General features: G+C 41.5%; 2 protein-coding genes across 2 annotated transcripts; both read left to right on the top strand.

Annotated features, from left to right (window-relative positions):
- Window positions 1-1980: 1980 nt before the first annotated feature.
- Window positions 1981-7467, top strand: LOC125542947 (ubiquitin-conjugating enzyme E2 2). Its single transcript, XM_048706176.1, has 6 exons — window positions 1981-2146; window positions 2497-2633; window positions 2738-2763; window positions 4556-4645; window positions 5274-5362; window positions 7101-7467. Exons 2-6 carry the CDS (start codon window positions 2509-2511, stop codon window positions 7227-7229), a joined length of 459 nt encoding a protein of 152 aa, XP_048562133.1. The 5' UTR covers window positions 1981-2146; window positions 2497-2508; the 3' UTR covers window positions 7230-7467.
- A 9130-nt stretch (window positions 7468-16597) lies between these two features.
- On the top strand, window positions 16598-17631 carry LOC147978653 (uncharacterized). The gene is made up of 2 exons (XM_087516645.1): window positions 16598-17041; window positions 17115-17631. Exons 1-2 carry the CDS (start codon window positions 16661-16663, stop codon window positions 17391-17393), a joined length of 660 nt encoding a protein of 219 aa, XP_087372771.1. The 5' UTR covers window positions 16598-16660; the 3' UTR covers window positions 17394-17631.

A 17631-nucleotide genomic window follows, 5' to 3' on the forward strand; every position in this document is an offset into this window, starting at 1 on the left:
AGGAGTTAATTGTGTAGGATTCTTCCACAAAACTAAGAGAAAGTCCCATGTATCTATCTCACGATGAAACAATGAATGGAAAACCCTAAAGTTTGATCGAGTTTACGTACCACTCATATGTATAAATCTTTTAAATTTTGTCCTTTGTATTCAAGGTGTACACCCTCACAACCTCCACCTGCATGAAGCGCAAATTCACCCGCACCATGTGAGACAATGTTTGCTTCTTGTCTCTGCCACAGGGTGAAGTGCATTAGAGAGATATAGAGATGGGGGGGGGGAGGGAATGGCGAGAAAGGAATAAATGAAGCGACAACAAGTTGGGCACACACATTGTCTACGAGGAGTATGGATCGTGATGTCGGTGACTACATGTCAAGGATGAGATATAAGCTAGCTAGGAATTGGAGGGAGAATTTGGGTGCATATGTGAATAAAATGTGGAATGGGCTAAAATGGAATAATTAGAAATGCTTTGCATATTATCCATAGAAAATATCTATGTGCCCATGTTAGTGCCTACGTATCATCTTTTCATCGTGTAGACTAATTTGGACTAAACTACTAACTACTTCGAAGCTATGGTCCTCCGATGTTGCTATCGCAAGCTGATGTATCAAAGTGTACATCGGTGCCAAAATCATGCGCTGTGGTATGCTTTACTTTAATTTATTTCACCCTCTTCATAGCTAGGCGCCAACAATTTTGTCCGTCAAAGATAGTGATGAAAACAAAAAACATGGCAACTTATTTGTATAATTCCTTCTCGGGCGTGATATCGGAGAAGTGTTTGTTTATTTTTCTTTCTTTAACATCAGTGCTTATTTCATAACACATAAGCTTACTTAGGTACTTCTACCATAGAAACAAGCACCGTTGCTTGAGAGAAAAGGTTTATTTTTACAAGCTCCTCTCTAGGCATCTTGCGTTGTATATGGTCTTAGTATTTTTTGTTGTTGATAGCAATATTTATCAATAATGCTAATGCTACTATTCTCCCGTTGCTCAACCAACATATTTCACGTCTGCCAGACTTCCTTTACCTCTATATGCCACGCGAGCAATTGCAAGGTAAAGCATCGTATAAGTTTCTACATGTTGTGTTTGGTTGAGATGCAGCAAACTACCTGAAAACACATGTTTATATGATTTGTTTTGAAAAAATGTGGCCATAAGGTTATAATCGTCTCCATTAGTATTTCAGTAATATTTGGTTGCATATTTGAATTAAAAATAAGAATACATATGATTATTATATTTGATTGTTTTGTAGTTGTAAAAATTTTATTAAATACAAATAGCATAATAGAATGATAACTATTTCCACTTATTATGGTTGCACTTTAAGGTGAATACTTTTCACATATTTTCATGCATGGTTACATGTTGATGTACATGTTTTCATGTTAAGATAAGTAGATTAGGAGGTTCATCTTAGAATATACTTCCTCCATATTTGTATACAAGGTCACTTTTATATTTTTATGTTTAGCTATTAATTCCATCAATAAAATGTGAGTTGTATGTCACTGAATGCACATTTCAAAGAACTTTTTGATGATATACTCCCTCCTTCCCGAAATACTTGTTGTCAAAATGAATAAACAGGGATGCATCTAGACGTATTTTAGTTTTAGATACATTTTTTATCCATTTTTATGATAAGTATTTTCGGACGGAGGGAGTATATTTTATGACATATAACCTACTCCATTCATTCGGAATTACTTTCTTAGATTCACAGATATATCTAGACACGTTTTTTATTGATCAAAATTATAAGTTAAAGTTTCACACGAAAATGAAATGACCTTGTATAACAAAATGAAGGAGTATGATTTTGTGCGATATTTTCTCTTGGCATCCTTCTCAGCATCGTTCACCAAAACAATTTAGGTGCCTTTCGGCAGGATATTTGGATCACTTGCGTGCGTGAATCGACCAGTGGTGGTGTTGTCATCGCTGACTTTCCTCGACTCTCCTGTCCAATCCTTTTGCCCCCCTTCTCTACATAGCCCCCCTCCATCCCCACCCTCCCTTCCATCGCCCAGGCCGACCTAAAGCCGTCCATTCCGTCGTCTCCATGCTCTAGGACAACGAGCACGCGGAGCCCACGTCTCCACCCCCACCGCCGGCCGCATCTCAGGTGACCGCCGATCCCCCGCCCCCTCCCAGATCGCCCGATCCCTAGCCTCGCCCCCCCGATTCGGTTCGTTTTGGGGATTTTTTTTTTAGGCTAGAGCTCTCGATTCGACCTAGATAGGCGCTTGTTCTCTTGTCAAATTCGCCTGCTGGTGTGCGCGGGAAGGCGGGGGCACGAGCAGTTGGGTCGGAGGAGGGACGATTTGAGCCGAGCACGCGGGAGCGAGAGCGCCGCGAGCGAATTCCGTGTCGTAGATTCATTTCCGATGTTCGCGAAAATTTGGGTTGGCGTCGTTATGTATCGGTTGCTAGCTGTTGTGGCGGTGTACTCACATGGTGGTGTGGCTTTCGCAGAGAATTTCGAGGATGTCGACTCCTTCAAGGAAGAGGCTGATGAGGGACTTCAAGCGGCTGATGCAGGACCCTCCTGCGGGCATAAGCGGGGCGCCGCAGGACAACAACATAATGCTGTGGAATGCTGTGATTTTTGGGTATGAATGATGCTAGGGTTACATGGTCGCGCCGGCCCTTTCTTTTCCTCTTCAATGTTTTTGGGTCATGGTGTGCTCATGCATTTGCTCGTGTTGATTTGCAGCCCTGACGATAGCCCGTGGGATGGAGGTTAGTTGATCTAAGTGTAGTTGCTAGCTCTTTGAATGATGTCCTAGAATTTCCTTGCTGGACTCCCTTGGTTTTGGTTGTTCTTGAACTGTTGAAATCTATCGTTTCTACCTGCAGTTGAGGTCTCATGTGTGTAAGCATTTAATATCATTTACATATGCTGCTGCCATTGGTGACGGAAGATTAATACCAAACATACTAATGTTAATCAAGTGCTATGGAATACCATAATCTACTAGTATAGGTGTCTGGCAGAACAAAATATGGCCATGTAAACTTGTCACCTCAGTCAAATACATAGTACCTCACAAGCAAACACAGTGGTAAATCACAAATCGGAATTAACATGGACAGGAGAAATATCCCTCATTCCATATTCAAGTATGTAAAGTACCTGTTGATACCAATGATATAAACCGAGATAAATAAATAAAAAATATCACCACCATTTCGAAATTGGTGCAATTATTAATGTTGGTGTCACTGTCGAGAGCAAAGGTTTAAATCAGAATTTTGCGCCAAGGGAATGATCGTCTCTGGGTGGGGGATGGTGGTGGCGCGTGTGATTAAGGTGTGTGGTGGTGTTGGCCCCAAACATAGCTGCATGATCGTATCTGGTTCTGGTGAATTTAATGTGGGCTGGCCAACGGACGATGCAGACGAATGAGGTTGTATATGGCACAATTTGGCTTTGCCTGGACATGCTAGGTGCCATGGCCACCAAAGATTAGCAATGTGTTTGCGATTCCAATCTGCATATCTCCTGTCGTAATATTGGGAGTTCGACATATGGGATGATGTGGCGAATCAGGGGTGTGGTACGACATCGAAATGGGGATGCGCCGTTATGTGCCAACCAACCTCATGATGGATTCCCTGATGTTGTATTTTGTCGTTGCCACTGCTGTCCATGCACTCCTTTCCTGAGGCCGTTGGAATAGTGTCTGTCTACTGTATTAGAAAAATAATAAATATACAACATTATTCATGTAAGGCAGTGTGGAATATAAAACGACACAAATGACCATAACCTGTTTTCTTCAGAATAAATGCCATGTACTTAACTACTTAGACATGTAGTTATCAGAGTGCTGAGCAGAGAAAAAAGAGGTACTTTGATAGGTTTTCTCATAAGTTATTAAGCTTATAATATAAGTAGGCTTTGTTACGAAGTTGAAGTTGAGTTCCAAATTTAGCATGTTGTGTTGGTAAAAGGTACTCCCTCCGTCCCAAAATGTAAGACCATTTTTGACACTAAAAATGGTCTTACATTTTGGGACGGAGGGAGTACCTATGTAGAATAGAAGAGTTATGGCTAGCTAAGGCAAATAGCTGAGCTATTTGAAGCTATAGCGGTTATCGCTACTATAGTGGAACATTGGCATATCGCTTAACGACTAGGGTCCAAAACAATCTGTAGTCCAGATAGCTATTTAGAACCTTCCTCAACAGATCGACAATACAAAATTTGAGAACAGAGTCTAGGTCAACTCAGTGCAGTAACTAACATCACATGCACTATTTGTATGGCAAATAGGTTGCTTATATAGCATGGTTTATAAAGCGGTAAAGCGACCTAAAGCGAGCACCACCCGCTCTAACGCTTAAGCGACGCCTAAGCGCCTAAAGCGGGCAAATATCTAAGGCGCTGCCAGGGCGCCTTGTCGCTTAAGCGACACTTAAGCGTCTGAAGCGGGACGCTTTATAAATATGGTATCCCTGTTATTTTAGTTCTGATTCCATATTTTGATTTCTTCTTTCCATTTTGTGCTGAGCTGTATCCCATTTTCAGGCACGTTTAAGCTGACTCTCCAGTTTAATGAAGAATATCCTAATAAGCCACCAACAGTTCGGTTTATTTCTCGGATGTTTCACCCTAACAGTAAGTTGTTTCACCTCATCTTTAAATACTTGTGTGCACAGGAAATAGTTAGATACGCCCTCTGTAAAGAAATATAAGAGCGTTTAGATCACTACTAGATCACTACTTTAGTGATCTAAATGCTCTTATATTTCTTTACGGAGGGAATACATAGATAAAATTAAGCTGTCATGCATTTCTAATCGAAAGATTGATCTGTCACGTATTTCTAACTGAAAGATTGATCTGTCACATACTACCAAGTGTATCTAATTTTTAAATCTGTGCATATTTTTATATATGGAGCCTACTTACTTTGTTTGCCCTTAGTTCTCTTGTTCCTTCTGTTTCAGAGACTTCCAACAATTAACTACCGTCCTTTGTATTTTGTTACCTGCTTTATAGATGTACACTTGTCGGTTGTGCTGTGAAGGCTTGATATTGATTTTATGCCGTGAATACATATTTGCTGATTACCTTGAGCAAGCATGCTGCAGCCTTTACAGCATACTTTGAGTGCATGCATCGCTTATGCTGATGAAACTTTCGCTTTCTTTTTACTCTGCTGATAGAAAGCCAAAAACAACTATACAAGTCTTGTACTCTCCACTTCTATTTGTCATCGTGACCTTTTTCTTGTGGCCTGCAGTTTATGCTGATGGAAGCATATGCTTAGATATTCTACAGAATCAGTGGAGCCCAATATATGATGTAGCTGCTATACTTACATCTATCCAGGTACAAGAAATAAGCAGCTCAGATTATTTATAGTTTTATGCACCAATGTTTTGCAATGCCAGCTCATTACTTAATTACTAGAGCATATATTTTAAAATTCAACTTTGGAATCTATTCAAGTCTTGACTCATGCATGACATATTTGGGTAGCTCTGCAGTGCTACGTATATTTTCAACACACTTGCTCCAATTGTTTGAGCATGTGGGGGATCAATTAAATTAGTGCATCTTCATTTTTTGGCAACTTTAATTAGCCAATCCACGCCCTGCTGCCTGTATCTTGTAGTAAATGCCTGGGATTCTGCCACCCACAGGCTAATTGCACCTCGGACGTTAGATGCAAAGCTTGTTACAATTATGGACACATGACCCTATCCTTTCTAATAATTGTACCTCGGATTACCTTGAGCAAGCATGCTGCCGCCGCTCACCCATTAGCTTGCCCTGCTGCTCACCCATTAGCTTGCCCTGCTGCTCACCCATTAGCTTGCCCTGCCGCTCACACTCTTGCTGCAGACAGAGAAGAAAGGAGCGGGCAGGGTGAGAGGTGAGAGGAAATCCCTGGGAGAGAAAGAGGAGATAAGGCACTGACCTAGCGCCGTCGCTTGCTAAGTGATACACTCTACTGTAGCTCTGTGCGCGGCCACCAAAGCCGCAGCAGGGATTAGCGAGAGGGACGGGATCGGTGTGGCTGGGTTATTACATGAGATAAAGGCAGTGATAGGAGAAAAACATTTCAAGAGGATGAGGGAATTGCAACTTCACGAGCTGGTTTCTCTCATCTGGCATTTTTTCACGGCTATCGTCAACCAACATATGGAGAGTATTCCCCAAATGGGGTTGCCCTTATCCCTCTGCTATCTTTCCTTCTAAACTAGTGGTATCGCACCAAAAAGTGGCTATACCTGTCCCTTGCATGGATAGCCACCAAACCAAAAAACACCACCTAAAATCTTGCCTAATCGCCTTGAAGGTTATTCTCGACCTTGGCCACAGGAATCAATACAGATTCATCAAAGGCCATACAATTCAGGACTATAATGCTTGGAGTTCCAAATTTCTTCATCAGCGCCATCAGTCTAAAAGGGAGATTGAGGTGCTCAAACTAGACTTGAAAAAGCCTTGACACGTTGGTGCACTGCACAATTATTACTACTAGCTAATTGCCCATGCATTGCAACGGAGCATACATATTATAGTGATCCTCCTGTCCAAAGCTCGGTGACAATTTCCATAATTAGTGTGATACCCCGTCCAAAGAATGATATCTCCACTAGTAACGTAATCCTTCCGTCCAAAGAATGGTACTCTTCATAATTAACGCGATCCTCCCGTCAAACGCTCGATGATACTTTCCATAATTAATGTGATCCTCATGTCCAAAGAATGTTACTCTCTATAATTAATGTGACATAACCAAACGAAACCACGACGTACCATCATGACGGCAGACTCCCCTTTAATAGTAGAGATACTTGAGGCCTATGGATTTGATAGCCACTGGATTAGATGGATCAAGTCCCTCAGTTTACTTCTGCTATCTTGCTCATTCAACATATTAATGGCCTACAGGTTGATTTCTCTCTATAGCCTATGCAAGTTTTAAAGTGTGAGTGATATTACACAGAAACCGTGTTGTGTTTCCAGTCACTCTGCATGTCTCTGTTGGAGGCAATGGTGTTGGTTGTGCTTGGTCAGTGCCTGCAGTCGCTAACCTGAGCTTTTGTGCCATTTGCAGTCGCTGCTGTGTGATCCTAACCCGAATTCGCCTGCTAACTCAGAAGCTGCCCGCATGTTCAGTGAGAACAAGCGAGAGTACAACCGCAAAGTGCGGGAGATTGTTGAGCAGAGCTGGACGGCAGACTAATAAGTTGAGCTCACCATGTGTTATCATGCGGTTTCTGTACCAAAATGTTTGTAACTAAAATGACTGAACTCTGTCGTTACCACCTGAAACAGCAACTTGCTTTGTTGCATCATTTGGCTGGACGGTTGGAGATTGCTCTGTCATGGCCTGTGCCTGCACTGTCTGTATCTGGAACGCAAACATTTTGTAACGTCTTGTGTGAGTTTGTAATGTTGTATCATATCACATTGATTCTGAACTCCGGCGCAAATCTTCACCCACTATAGTTGAATGGTGTAGAAGTTCTAAAAGAATCATGAAAACAACGAAGTGGCTAAATATCATGAGCAATATATTATATATGAACATCAAAATTTCTGTTAGTGTAGTTATTCCGTAATAAGTTGAACACTAATTTCCATGTGGCTATAGTTGGTTGAGTTGAAACAAGGATGAACAAGAAATTTGTTTAGTCGTCTGAGCTTCTTTGGAATACACATTCATCTTTTTATATAATATCCTGAAGTTATTTTCTAATATATACAATTCTTGTACAATGCCCTTAACAAAGAGTCACATATGCATTGACCAACACCACTGGCGATGAGTTTGGAAGAGTTGCTGCCGTGAAAGTCGGCAGAAGTACTTGAAAATAATCATGTTAGATGATCATGCCTGGTGATGTCAACCCTCCTCATTGCTCCGTCAGTTCTCTTTGGTATGTCCTTTTTGACAGCCCCTTATTGCACTAACATTTCACCCCTATCTAACTTGCGACCTGAAAATATGTGTCATGCATGAAATTATAAGAATAGAAGTGGCTATAGTGCTAATAGCAGGTAACTTGTCGGAAAACACCCTTTGGAACATGGTGGTAATTACACATGATAACCGATTTTATTTCTAAAAAATTCAGAAAAAGTCAAAACTTCCAAAACTTTTTCCCAATAAACTTGAGCTGTCGTTTCTGTCGTACAAAAATATTCTATAATGAAATATTATCCGACAAAAATGACAAATTGTCAGGGAATATAGCATGAACAGTACCTCATATATATAGTGACAAATTTGTTTTTTTTACGTCCACAAGAACATGAAAGTCATTTCTTGGCGAATTTTGTATACGAGTGCAACAATAAATCTACTTTGCTTGCAAAAGGTTTCAGATTTTTTTTGCCTTTCTTGCAAATTACTATTTAAAAAAAATCGGGTGTAATTACATCCGAGAACCATAAGTTCCCGTCCGTAACTTGTCCTCCTTATCCTTAACACATAGACGCAAAAAAGAATTGCAATAAAATAATGGTACTATATCACTCGACGCTGTAAATGTTAATTAACAGACAACAAAGACTCGTGAGTTGGGGAGTAAACACGGTACGCCATTATCAGTACATATGATGTCACGAGGAATTACAAGAGGGAGTGAAAGATGTGTTTAAGTGTCCTGACAATTCATGTGTAATAACAACTCTATGGTTTTTGTGTGATGTGGCATGCCAAGACGACGGAAATTTTGTAGTACGTACAATGATAAGTTTCAAAATTGAATGATACAAAATACAAATACACAACGGCCCACACTCTCTCATGCCAAAAGTAGCTTCTGAGGCAACTAATTCTATTTTGCCTATCTCCAATTTGTTCCAACGCTGCAACAAATTTTACACATGAAAATAATAAAGATGAATATTATTAGTCACCTGAAATCCTCCTCTGGCTCCTAATATCTAGTGACATACTATTTAACCTAAACACTTGTTTCAACAATCTATTCGATGGCTTAGAATTAGAATATTGTAATGAAGCTTCAGTAGATTGACATCACGTTACAGCTATATATGTCAAGCAACTGGTAGGTACTTTGATTCTCTGACTTGACTACAATCTAACGGAAGCATGCAAGCCATGGGCAATGGTTTTCCACATTGATTGTGGCATAGAGATGAGGATGAGGAAGGAAGCTTGGACGGTGATCACTTTGGTGGCATGGACTATTTGGAAGCACAGAAACGACGTCGTCTTCAACGGCGCATTGCCTTTTGTCGACGCGGTGCTCGAGCGGATCAACGCGGAAGGAGAGAACTAGAGGGCTGCGTCGCTATTACGGCAGCCGGGATCGCTCCCGGTTAGGGTAGATAGGTTGGATAGTAGCGAGTAATTAGCATGAGGTGTGTGTTGGCCCATGCGGCCGTGGACTCTATGTAACCGATTGTATCGCCATCTTGGCGCCTTCTATCTATGATCTTGATACGTCAACTTTGACGTATCATTAAAAAAAACATCAATCGTGGCATCGCCAGCAGGAAGTAGCAAGCCGGCAACATGTTTGATTCCATGCCGAGCGACCACAACCAGAGCAGGTGAGAGGGCGACCCGTTCTACACCTACAATGCTTTCATGAATGCTTTCATGAAGGCAGTGAACGTGACTAGGCGAGCAAGTTCCACGGCTTTGGCACCACTGGCGACGACACGACACCCGGCGAAAGCTTGCCACTTTCTTCGGGGAGACATCCCATGAAATGATGGAGGAGCAAGAAACTAAACACGAGGCCACGAATCAAAGAAAAATATAAGAAAATTGAGAGGAATTCATCGAAGAGTGATCATGGTGGAACAACACTGGCCCGTGGAGGTAGCGGCGGCAGGAATAGGCAATTTGGATGGAATAACGCTGACCCATGGCGGCCCTAGGGCAAGAGTAGGCGACTTGGAGAAAGGTGTGGTTCTACCGTTGAACTATCGACAACGGGATGGAGAGGATGTAATGGTGGAGGCACTGGTGTGCAGACGAAACGAGAATGGTTTCTAGTGAGACTTGATGCAGGGAAGATGCGAAAATTGGCAATGGCTTCTAGGTGCATATGCACCCATTGGCTAAATACATATGTTGAGAAGTTGAAAAATTCCGAACAAAAATCCCACGTGTATATCCAGACATTCTATATGCGTGCACAAAGTTTTCGATGAAAAATGCGGGTTTTTGTGGCTTGTGTAAAAAAGACAATTTCTGATGCTTCATTACAACTATTCATTTTGCATTACTTTATCTTTTTTACACAAGCCATAAAAAACGTTATTTTTCACCGAAACTTTGTGCATGCACATAAAATGTCCGGATATACCCGTGGAATTTTGTTCCGAATTTTCCAACTTTTCAAAATGTGTATTTAGACAATGAATGCATATGCACCTAGGAGCCAAAACACGAGATAACCTTACCCAACATAGTGCGATTCTCTGTGACCTACTGCGATAATTAGGTGGGCTAAATACACAAGCAAAGCTAGGCTACCGAGAAAACGCGCACATCATCGCAAGAAATTAGTGATGACGTGGCTTCACTAGAAGCCACGAAAATTACCACGAAAATTAGATAGTGAGGGGCTCTTATTTATGTATAGTAGATATCAAGGACACTGCATCGTGGATGTTGGCCTAAATAAAATGGTATGACAAAAGAAATACTCCCTCTGATCTGTATTACTTGTCGCTCAAATGGATATATCTAACATTAAAATACGTTTAGATATATTTATTTGAGCGACAAGTAATATGGATTAGAGGGAGTAAAGAAGATGGTGTAGTACTTTTATTTATCTTACTATTGGCATGACCTTCCTGCACACACATTTCTCTCACCACTTTCTTGTGTGAATATTCCATCAACACAACATCATAAAATGGGAGTGTGTCATCCCATCTGTCATCGTAACAATTAATTATTGAGAAGTCTAGGTATACGGCTCACACTTTCTGCACCCCATCAGTAATCGATAAGAGTAGCGACATATGTTGTCAAGACGTCGGCTTTAAATATATTGATGTATTACTTTGTAAGGTCTTTGTAAATAATTAATAAAATGTCTACATGCATCTTCCAGATGCAAAGGCCAGGGGCCATCCTCCTTTTCTAATAATAATAATAATAATAAATAATTATTCATTCACCTGCTTGTTACTCTCAGTATCCACCCTTTCCAACCCTCTCTAATACTAAGAAGACTAGGCCCGTAAGGATTCGATTTACCTGGTTTTTCTGGAATTTTTTACCATCCTTGTTAGCATGACACGTGCAGTAAGGTACTCCTAGGCTGGTGTCTGTTTTTACTGATCAAGAGTTTTTACACGTTGTGGGCAGTTGGTCAGCCACCGCTTTGACCGATATCTCTGGAGATCTCACCGCTTTGACCCATATCCCTTGACTTCTCGCCTAGCAATTGAAAGCAACCAGAAGTACTTATACGTGTGCACACGTGTCTACAAAAAACTGCTTAGAAATATCTGGAAACACATCAACCAACTGCCCTACAGCTATATAAATATAGAGCTTCTTGGCCATGGACACCAATCCCCGTCTCCACCTGCCCACTGCCTTCCCCAGGTCTTCTTCCTAAAACACGTCCGTGAACGACGCCCCGGCATGCGGGCCGCAGTGGAAAGCGGCATCCGGCGTGGTGGTCATTGTTCGCCAGGTTCTGGCACACCCCCCGTCGTCGGTGCGCTCGACCACGCAAGAGGGCTTCAACCCTGTGCACCACGCGGGAGCAGCATCCACGCTCGGACCCGTCCTCGCCGGGCTCCCGTTCGTGGCGCGCAACGACGTAGCGGCCAGCCACAGCGGACGCCCTCGTCTCTCCCAGGAGTGCCACAACGTCGCCGACGCGGCAGGGCACGACCTGGACGCTCGGGTTCGAGCTATCCCCGCTCCTCGACGGCTCCACCTCCGCCACCACGGGAGGGCGACTTGACCTGCGTGATGAAGGTGGCGAGGGCCACGGCGAGGAGGACGTCAATGCCGTGGGCCTCGCGGGAGCAAGATCCGCGCTCGGCCTTGTCCCCGTCGAGTTCCCGTCGTCCATGGCACAAGATCTACTCGCGGCCAACCATAACGGACACCACTGTCTGCCTGTCTCTCCACGGAGTGCCACACCGTTGCCGACGCGGTGGGGCACGGCTGCACGGCCGGGCGCTCGGGCTCCGCCCCTTCCTCGGCACACCCGCCCGCTTCCTCGTGGGCTCCATCTCAGGCGCGACTGGTCTCCGAGGCAGAGTCGTGGTCGGCGCGCTCGACATGGGAGATGGAGACGGCGAGGGCGAGGAGGACGTCACAGAGGAGCTCAGGTACGTCGACTTCTTGTTCCGTCATCTCACGCGTTGTTTGTGTTGATCAAATCCTCCAATTCTCATATTTGTGTTCGCGAGCTGCAGGCTTCAGGATGCTCATCGACATATACAGGCCGTTCTCCACTTGATTTATGTCAGGAGTTGAATCAAAACTGCGGTTCACTGTTCACATTGTAAGCGTCGAGCCCTCTGATTGATTGCTTCTTGCCTATCTTTACTGGTCATAAAGGTTGATCTACTCTGATTGGTTGCTTCTTATGTGGACTGACCTCAATGGTCGATCTGTATACATATGCAGGGGTCTTCTATCTGCTGGTAAAAGAACTCAGAGCATGCTCGACGCGATCGGACACATCGATCCGACGGCGCCGGTGTACCATTGGAAAATCAATAGGTGTAATGCTGTATTGCGGGAAGTCGTGGGAGAAAATCTTTACAAGGAAGTGATCGTCGCATCGCCAAGGGAGGACGAAGGCGATTTTGGCTGCATCGTCATCTGTGGGAATGAAGTTCTTCACGGAGTTGCCAACTTCATGGTAGCCAACCAACCTTCTCTCACTTCTCTTCTTGTTTTGTATTGCGCTGCCTAGCCATAGATGGACGAACTCTTTGGTCTACATATATGAACTAAAACACACACAAGCATCAACATCTAGGTTAAGTGCATGTTTGGATTCAGTATTAAGGTTTAGATAGATGCAGGTTATAAGCAGCAAGGTGTCTCAGTCTCTTCAGGAGAAATCCCTTCACATTAAAAACTTGATTCAGGCAATTCGGCGTTTGATTCTGCATTGTAGGCTAGCTGGTGCAAAAGATATGAACAATATGCTCATATTTTTAATATTCTTTTAGTTTTCTCTTAGTTTTGTTCCTTCCGCTTTGGTGTTTGTGCATACTGCTATCGTCTTATCAATGAAATAGCCAACACTTGCTGGATATTTCAGGAAAATAAGAAGCGGGGCATGAAGTTGTAGTCTCACAAGTCACAAGGTCACTGGATAGCCATTTCATATCATCATTGCGGGAAGTCAAAGAGAAGTTCATAATGATATGACATTAAGCAATTTATATGGAAATTGTTTCTGCTGCCTTCCAACTTCAACAATTTATTGCAAGATGTGAAAATGAAACCATCTTTAACGCAGTACAAACATGTAGTTTATTTTGTTTCCCAAAAGTTTGATCATGTTGGATTGGATGCTCCTATTCTTTTTGTGTGTGCTTGCTAATGGCTAATCCTTAATTGATTTTGCTGTCATGATCTGGTTTTGTATGTTAAATTTTAGATAATTGTGCTGCCGCACTGATAAACTCTTATTTGGCACAGTTTGGGTGAGCCCTGGTCAAAACTAGGTACTATTCACAATTGTCCTCTTCTGCAAGGATTGCAGTTCTCTTTTTGATGGCATGGCTGCGAATATAGCATATAGGATCATTACAGTTCACCTAAGAGTGGTTTTACGTGGTAGTGTCGAAATGCTAACTTGGTTGTACAAGTCTCGATATTCTTGCTGTTATTTCAATTTTTATTAACTGATCCTATCATTTTGTATTTTTCACCAGCCAAAGCTCGCCTGATTGTGAGAACGAAACTTGTTAACAGTATATTTTGATTAATTAGCTTTGGTATTCTTGCTGTTATTTCAATTTTTATTTATGTTAACCATGTCGGTTTTCTATTGCGGTTATACTGAAGCAGAAGTTGTTTGCTTCCCTAGCTATTTACGCAAAGTACAGCGTGTTAGCGACTCAGCTGCAGGGTGCAATATGTCAGGGAAGTTTGTTCCTACACGAATATATAGTTTGTTCTGGAATTATTTGGTTCTTCGGTATCATTTTTAGTATGTATGTACAAGCCTAACCTTACTTGAAAAGAGTTATGTACCATATTGTTCATGTGGATACCCTTGACGTCTTAGTAGGCCTCTCTTGGTGTAAGGGAGTACAATTATTGTGAGGGGAATCAGGTTGAAAATTGCTCCTTTGTGAACCTATAGGCATTTCGTTTCTTTATTTCCTCGCTGATGCTTCTGTATGTAATTGGTTTTTTTTTTCATAAAAAATCAGGGGATCACGTGGTCATGCGTATTCCCTCCGTTCCATAATGTAAGACTTTTTTGACACTATTTTAAAGTCAAAAAGCGTCTTACATTATGAGACGGAGGGAGTAATTCATAGTCCCTCCATCCGTTAATACTTGTCTGAGGAGTGGATGTATCTTAAAGTCAAAAAGTGTCTTACATTATGGGACGGAGGGAGTAATTTATAGTCCCTCCATCCGGAAATACTTGTCCGAGGAATGAATGTATCTAGATGTATTTTAATTCTAGATACATCCATTGTATCCATTTTTACGACAAGTATTTTCGGATGGAGGGAGTATATAGCTACGTTTACCTGTTTCGGTATTTGGTGTTTGCTTTGTACTCCCTCCGTCTAAAAATACTTATCATCAAAATGGATAAAAAGAGATGTATCTAGAACTAAAATACATCTAGATACATCCCCTTTTATCAATTTTGATGACAAGTATTTCCGGACGGAGGGAGTATGACATTTTGTTGATTCCGTCTACTGATGTTGTTGCTACTACTACTGGATACCTCTTGCCAGGATTAGTGCAGCGTTCTGTGTTCTGCAAGTGTTGTTGACTCAACACCTCTTGAGTCAAGACTGGTTCAGAGAAATTGGTAACTGATTAGTTCACTAGCTTTCTTCACACCATAGTCATCAACGACTGCAACTACAATGCTATGAAGACAGATGTACAAGAGCTGCTCAGCCGCACAAGAGTTGAGCAAAAACAGAAGAATTAGAAATAGAGACATGGCAAAAAGCAAACCTTCAGCAAGTGAAGTAAGGCAAACAAGGATCTCCAAAAAAGTTTTTCTCCAGTTTCTTAATATTTTGCTAATCCGTTAAGAGTCAAGATGTACATCCAGCGACAACTTCAACATTGTCTACACAGGGAACAGATCACCAAGAACAAAAGCAGAAGAAATAGCTTCATCTCTCTATCACTACATCACAGAGACAAACCAAGCTGGAGGATCAACATCTCTAGTCTAAGAAAAGAACCAAACCTTTGCAATTCGGTATCCAGTAGCCATTATCACCACCTACCATTGATCACATGCACGTACCAACTAGATGTATCCTTTCTTTGTATGAACTACTTTGCAATGAATTAAGTCATGGACTGACTTACCAAACATTGCAAAAAGCCAAATAGCTTATCGATTCATGTGGCGCGGCGTGCCGCCGCGCACTACACGCTAATTTTTTCGACCACTACAACAAATTGTAACATGGAGGAGGGACTTCAAGCCATGGTGATGTACGCGAGATAATAGCATGCTTGTTCGCTTGGGACAATGAGGAAGTGACAAATGCATTATGTATCTATGTGGGAACATAATACTGACATAGTTTGAGGTTTCCGTGAATTTTTTTCCCAATATATTCCAGTTATTACAACGACCTTCTTGTAATAAGGCGGTATAGTTGTATATCTAAAATAGATATTTAGAAAAAGAAATAAATGAAGAAAAAAATCTTTCTTGCTTTCTCTCTCTCTCTCTCTCTTTCTAGGATCCATCATTCTCCTTTTAATTGTTACTATCCATACAATATCTAGGAGATATGGCTGACAAATTTGTCTAATAATTAATGATATCCTCTAGGATATATCTTTTTGGTAAACTAATACTTGCCATCTTTGGCATAAAATTTGGCAATAATTCATCCGCTCCTTTTTGAAGAAAAAAAGGAAAAAAAAGAGAAGCAAATAGTAGCTTGGACCCAGGGTGCAAGCCTAAGGAAGTTGAATAAAAACATTATTTTGAAAGTTGAGACAATGAACTGACACAATAATCACTTGTTTAAGAAGAACATGCAATTTTGTATCAACATTGGTGATATTTCTTCTTCTTCCAAGATCGAGTGACTTATGTTTCTATAATAATACCATAAATCATTCAACACTTGTTTGCAGATGAATTACTGCCAAATTTTATGCCAGAGATGGCAAGTATTAGTTTACCAATAAGATATCCTAGAGGATATCATTAATTATTAGACAAATTTATCACCCATATCTCCTAGATATTGTATGAATAGTAGCGAGTAAAATGAAATCTTCTAGTTAATGACACAATTGAATAATGCATGAGGCCCTCCTAGTTTCACATATATGCAAGATCCTTATAAATATACATAATATCACTTCCCATAACATCCCTCATCAGAATAAACACTATCGCTACAGATGCATCCCTAATTTCCACACCTTTCTGCTGAAAGTTCTTGATTTTCCTAGGAGCTATGGATCCTAATGGCTCCTATCCTAACAAAGTCAGATCCACTGAAAGTGAAGCCAATGTATCCCTATCAGCACTACCACCAAACTTGCCTGATGCACAATTTACTCCTTTATCCATGGCCAACGCCCATAATTCTAATCCCAACCATAGTGAAATCATTGAGAACCAGCCAGAAATGTTATCGTACCAAGCTTTCTTGTCAAATCCTATTAGGAACTACTTTGGTTCATCAGATCTAAGGAGGATATTGTCCATGGAGTCTCCATCAGTCACATCCTTACTCCAAGGAGATCCCGTTGCTGTTGTTCATGCCCACCTTAATACTATTGGAGCAACAGATGATGGTCCAATCTTTGAGATCCCCACCACCCATGTCATTGAGGTAAACTCACTACCATCACAATTTATTTATTTTTCCTAAATTTTGTCACCCCTTCACATCAATTACTATTTAGGAGCAGCAAAATATACCACATGGAGCGGTAACCCATGATGCTACTGATGGTGTACCTACCCCTCTTGCTCCATTCATGGCATCCCAGCATGGTCTGAGAGAAGACAAGGCTCCTGTAGGTGGCCCAAATGTCGTTACCGAAAGTGTTATTGTGCATGATTCTACGAGCTTATGTAAGTACAAATGCAAGATTTGTGATCGCACGTTCAACTCATCTCAAGCATATGGTGGTCACATGAAGTTCCATAGTATAGAAAGGAAGAAAAGGTTACAAAGTTGATCTTCCCAGCTAGCCAGACATCCCATGATTATGAATCCTGGGACAAATATTCCTACTGGCGCTAAAATGGATGAAAGCACAGAGGTTCTATCAAAAGTGGAGAAAGTCATTATGGTTTATTTACTTTTAGAAATAAGAGATCAATAAAATAGCATAGGATTGGAAAAATTGTTCTGTTGATGTGAAAGAATATAACTTTATTTGCTTGCATCATTTTTTTGTTATTTCCTTATGTAAT

The sequence above is a fragment of the Triticum urartu genome, chromosome 3A (genome assembly GCF_056163025.1).
Source record: "Triticum urartu cultivar PI428250 chromosome 3A, HENAU_Tu73, whole genome shotgun sequence".
In the NCBI taxonomy this organism is placed as follows: Eukaryota; Viridiplantae; Streptophyta; class Magnoliopsida; order Poales; family Poaceae; genus Triticum; species Triticum urartu.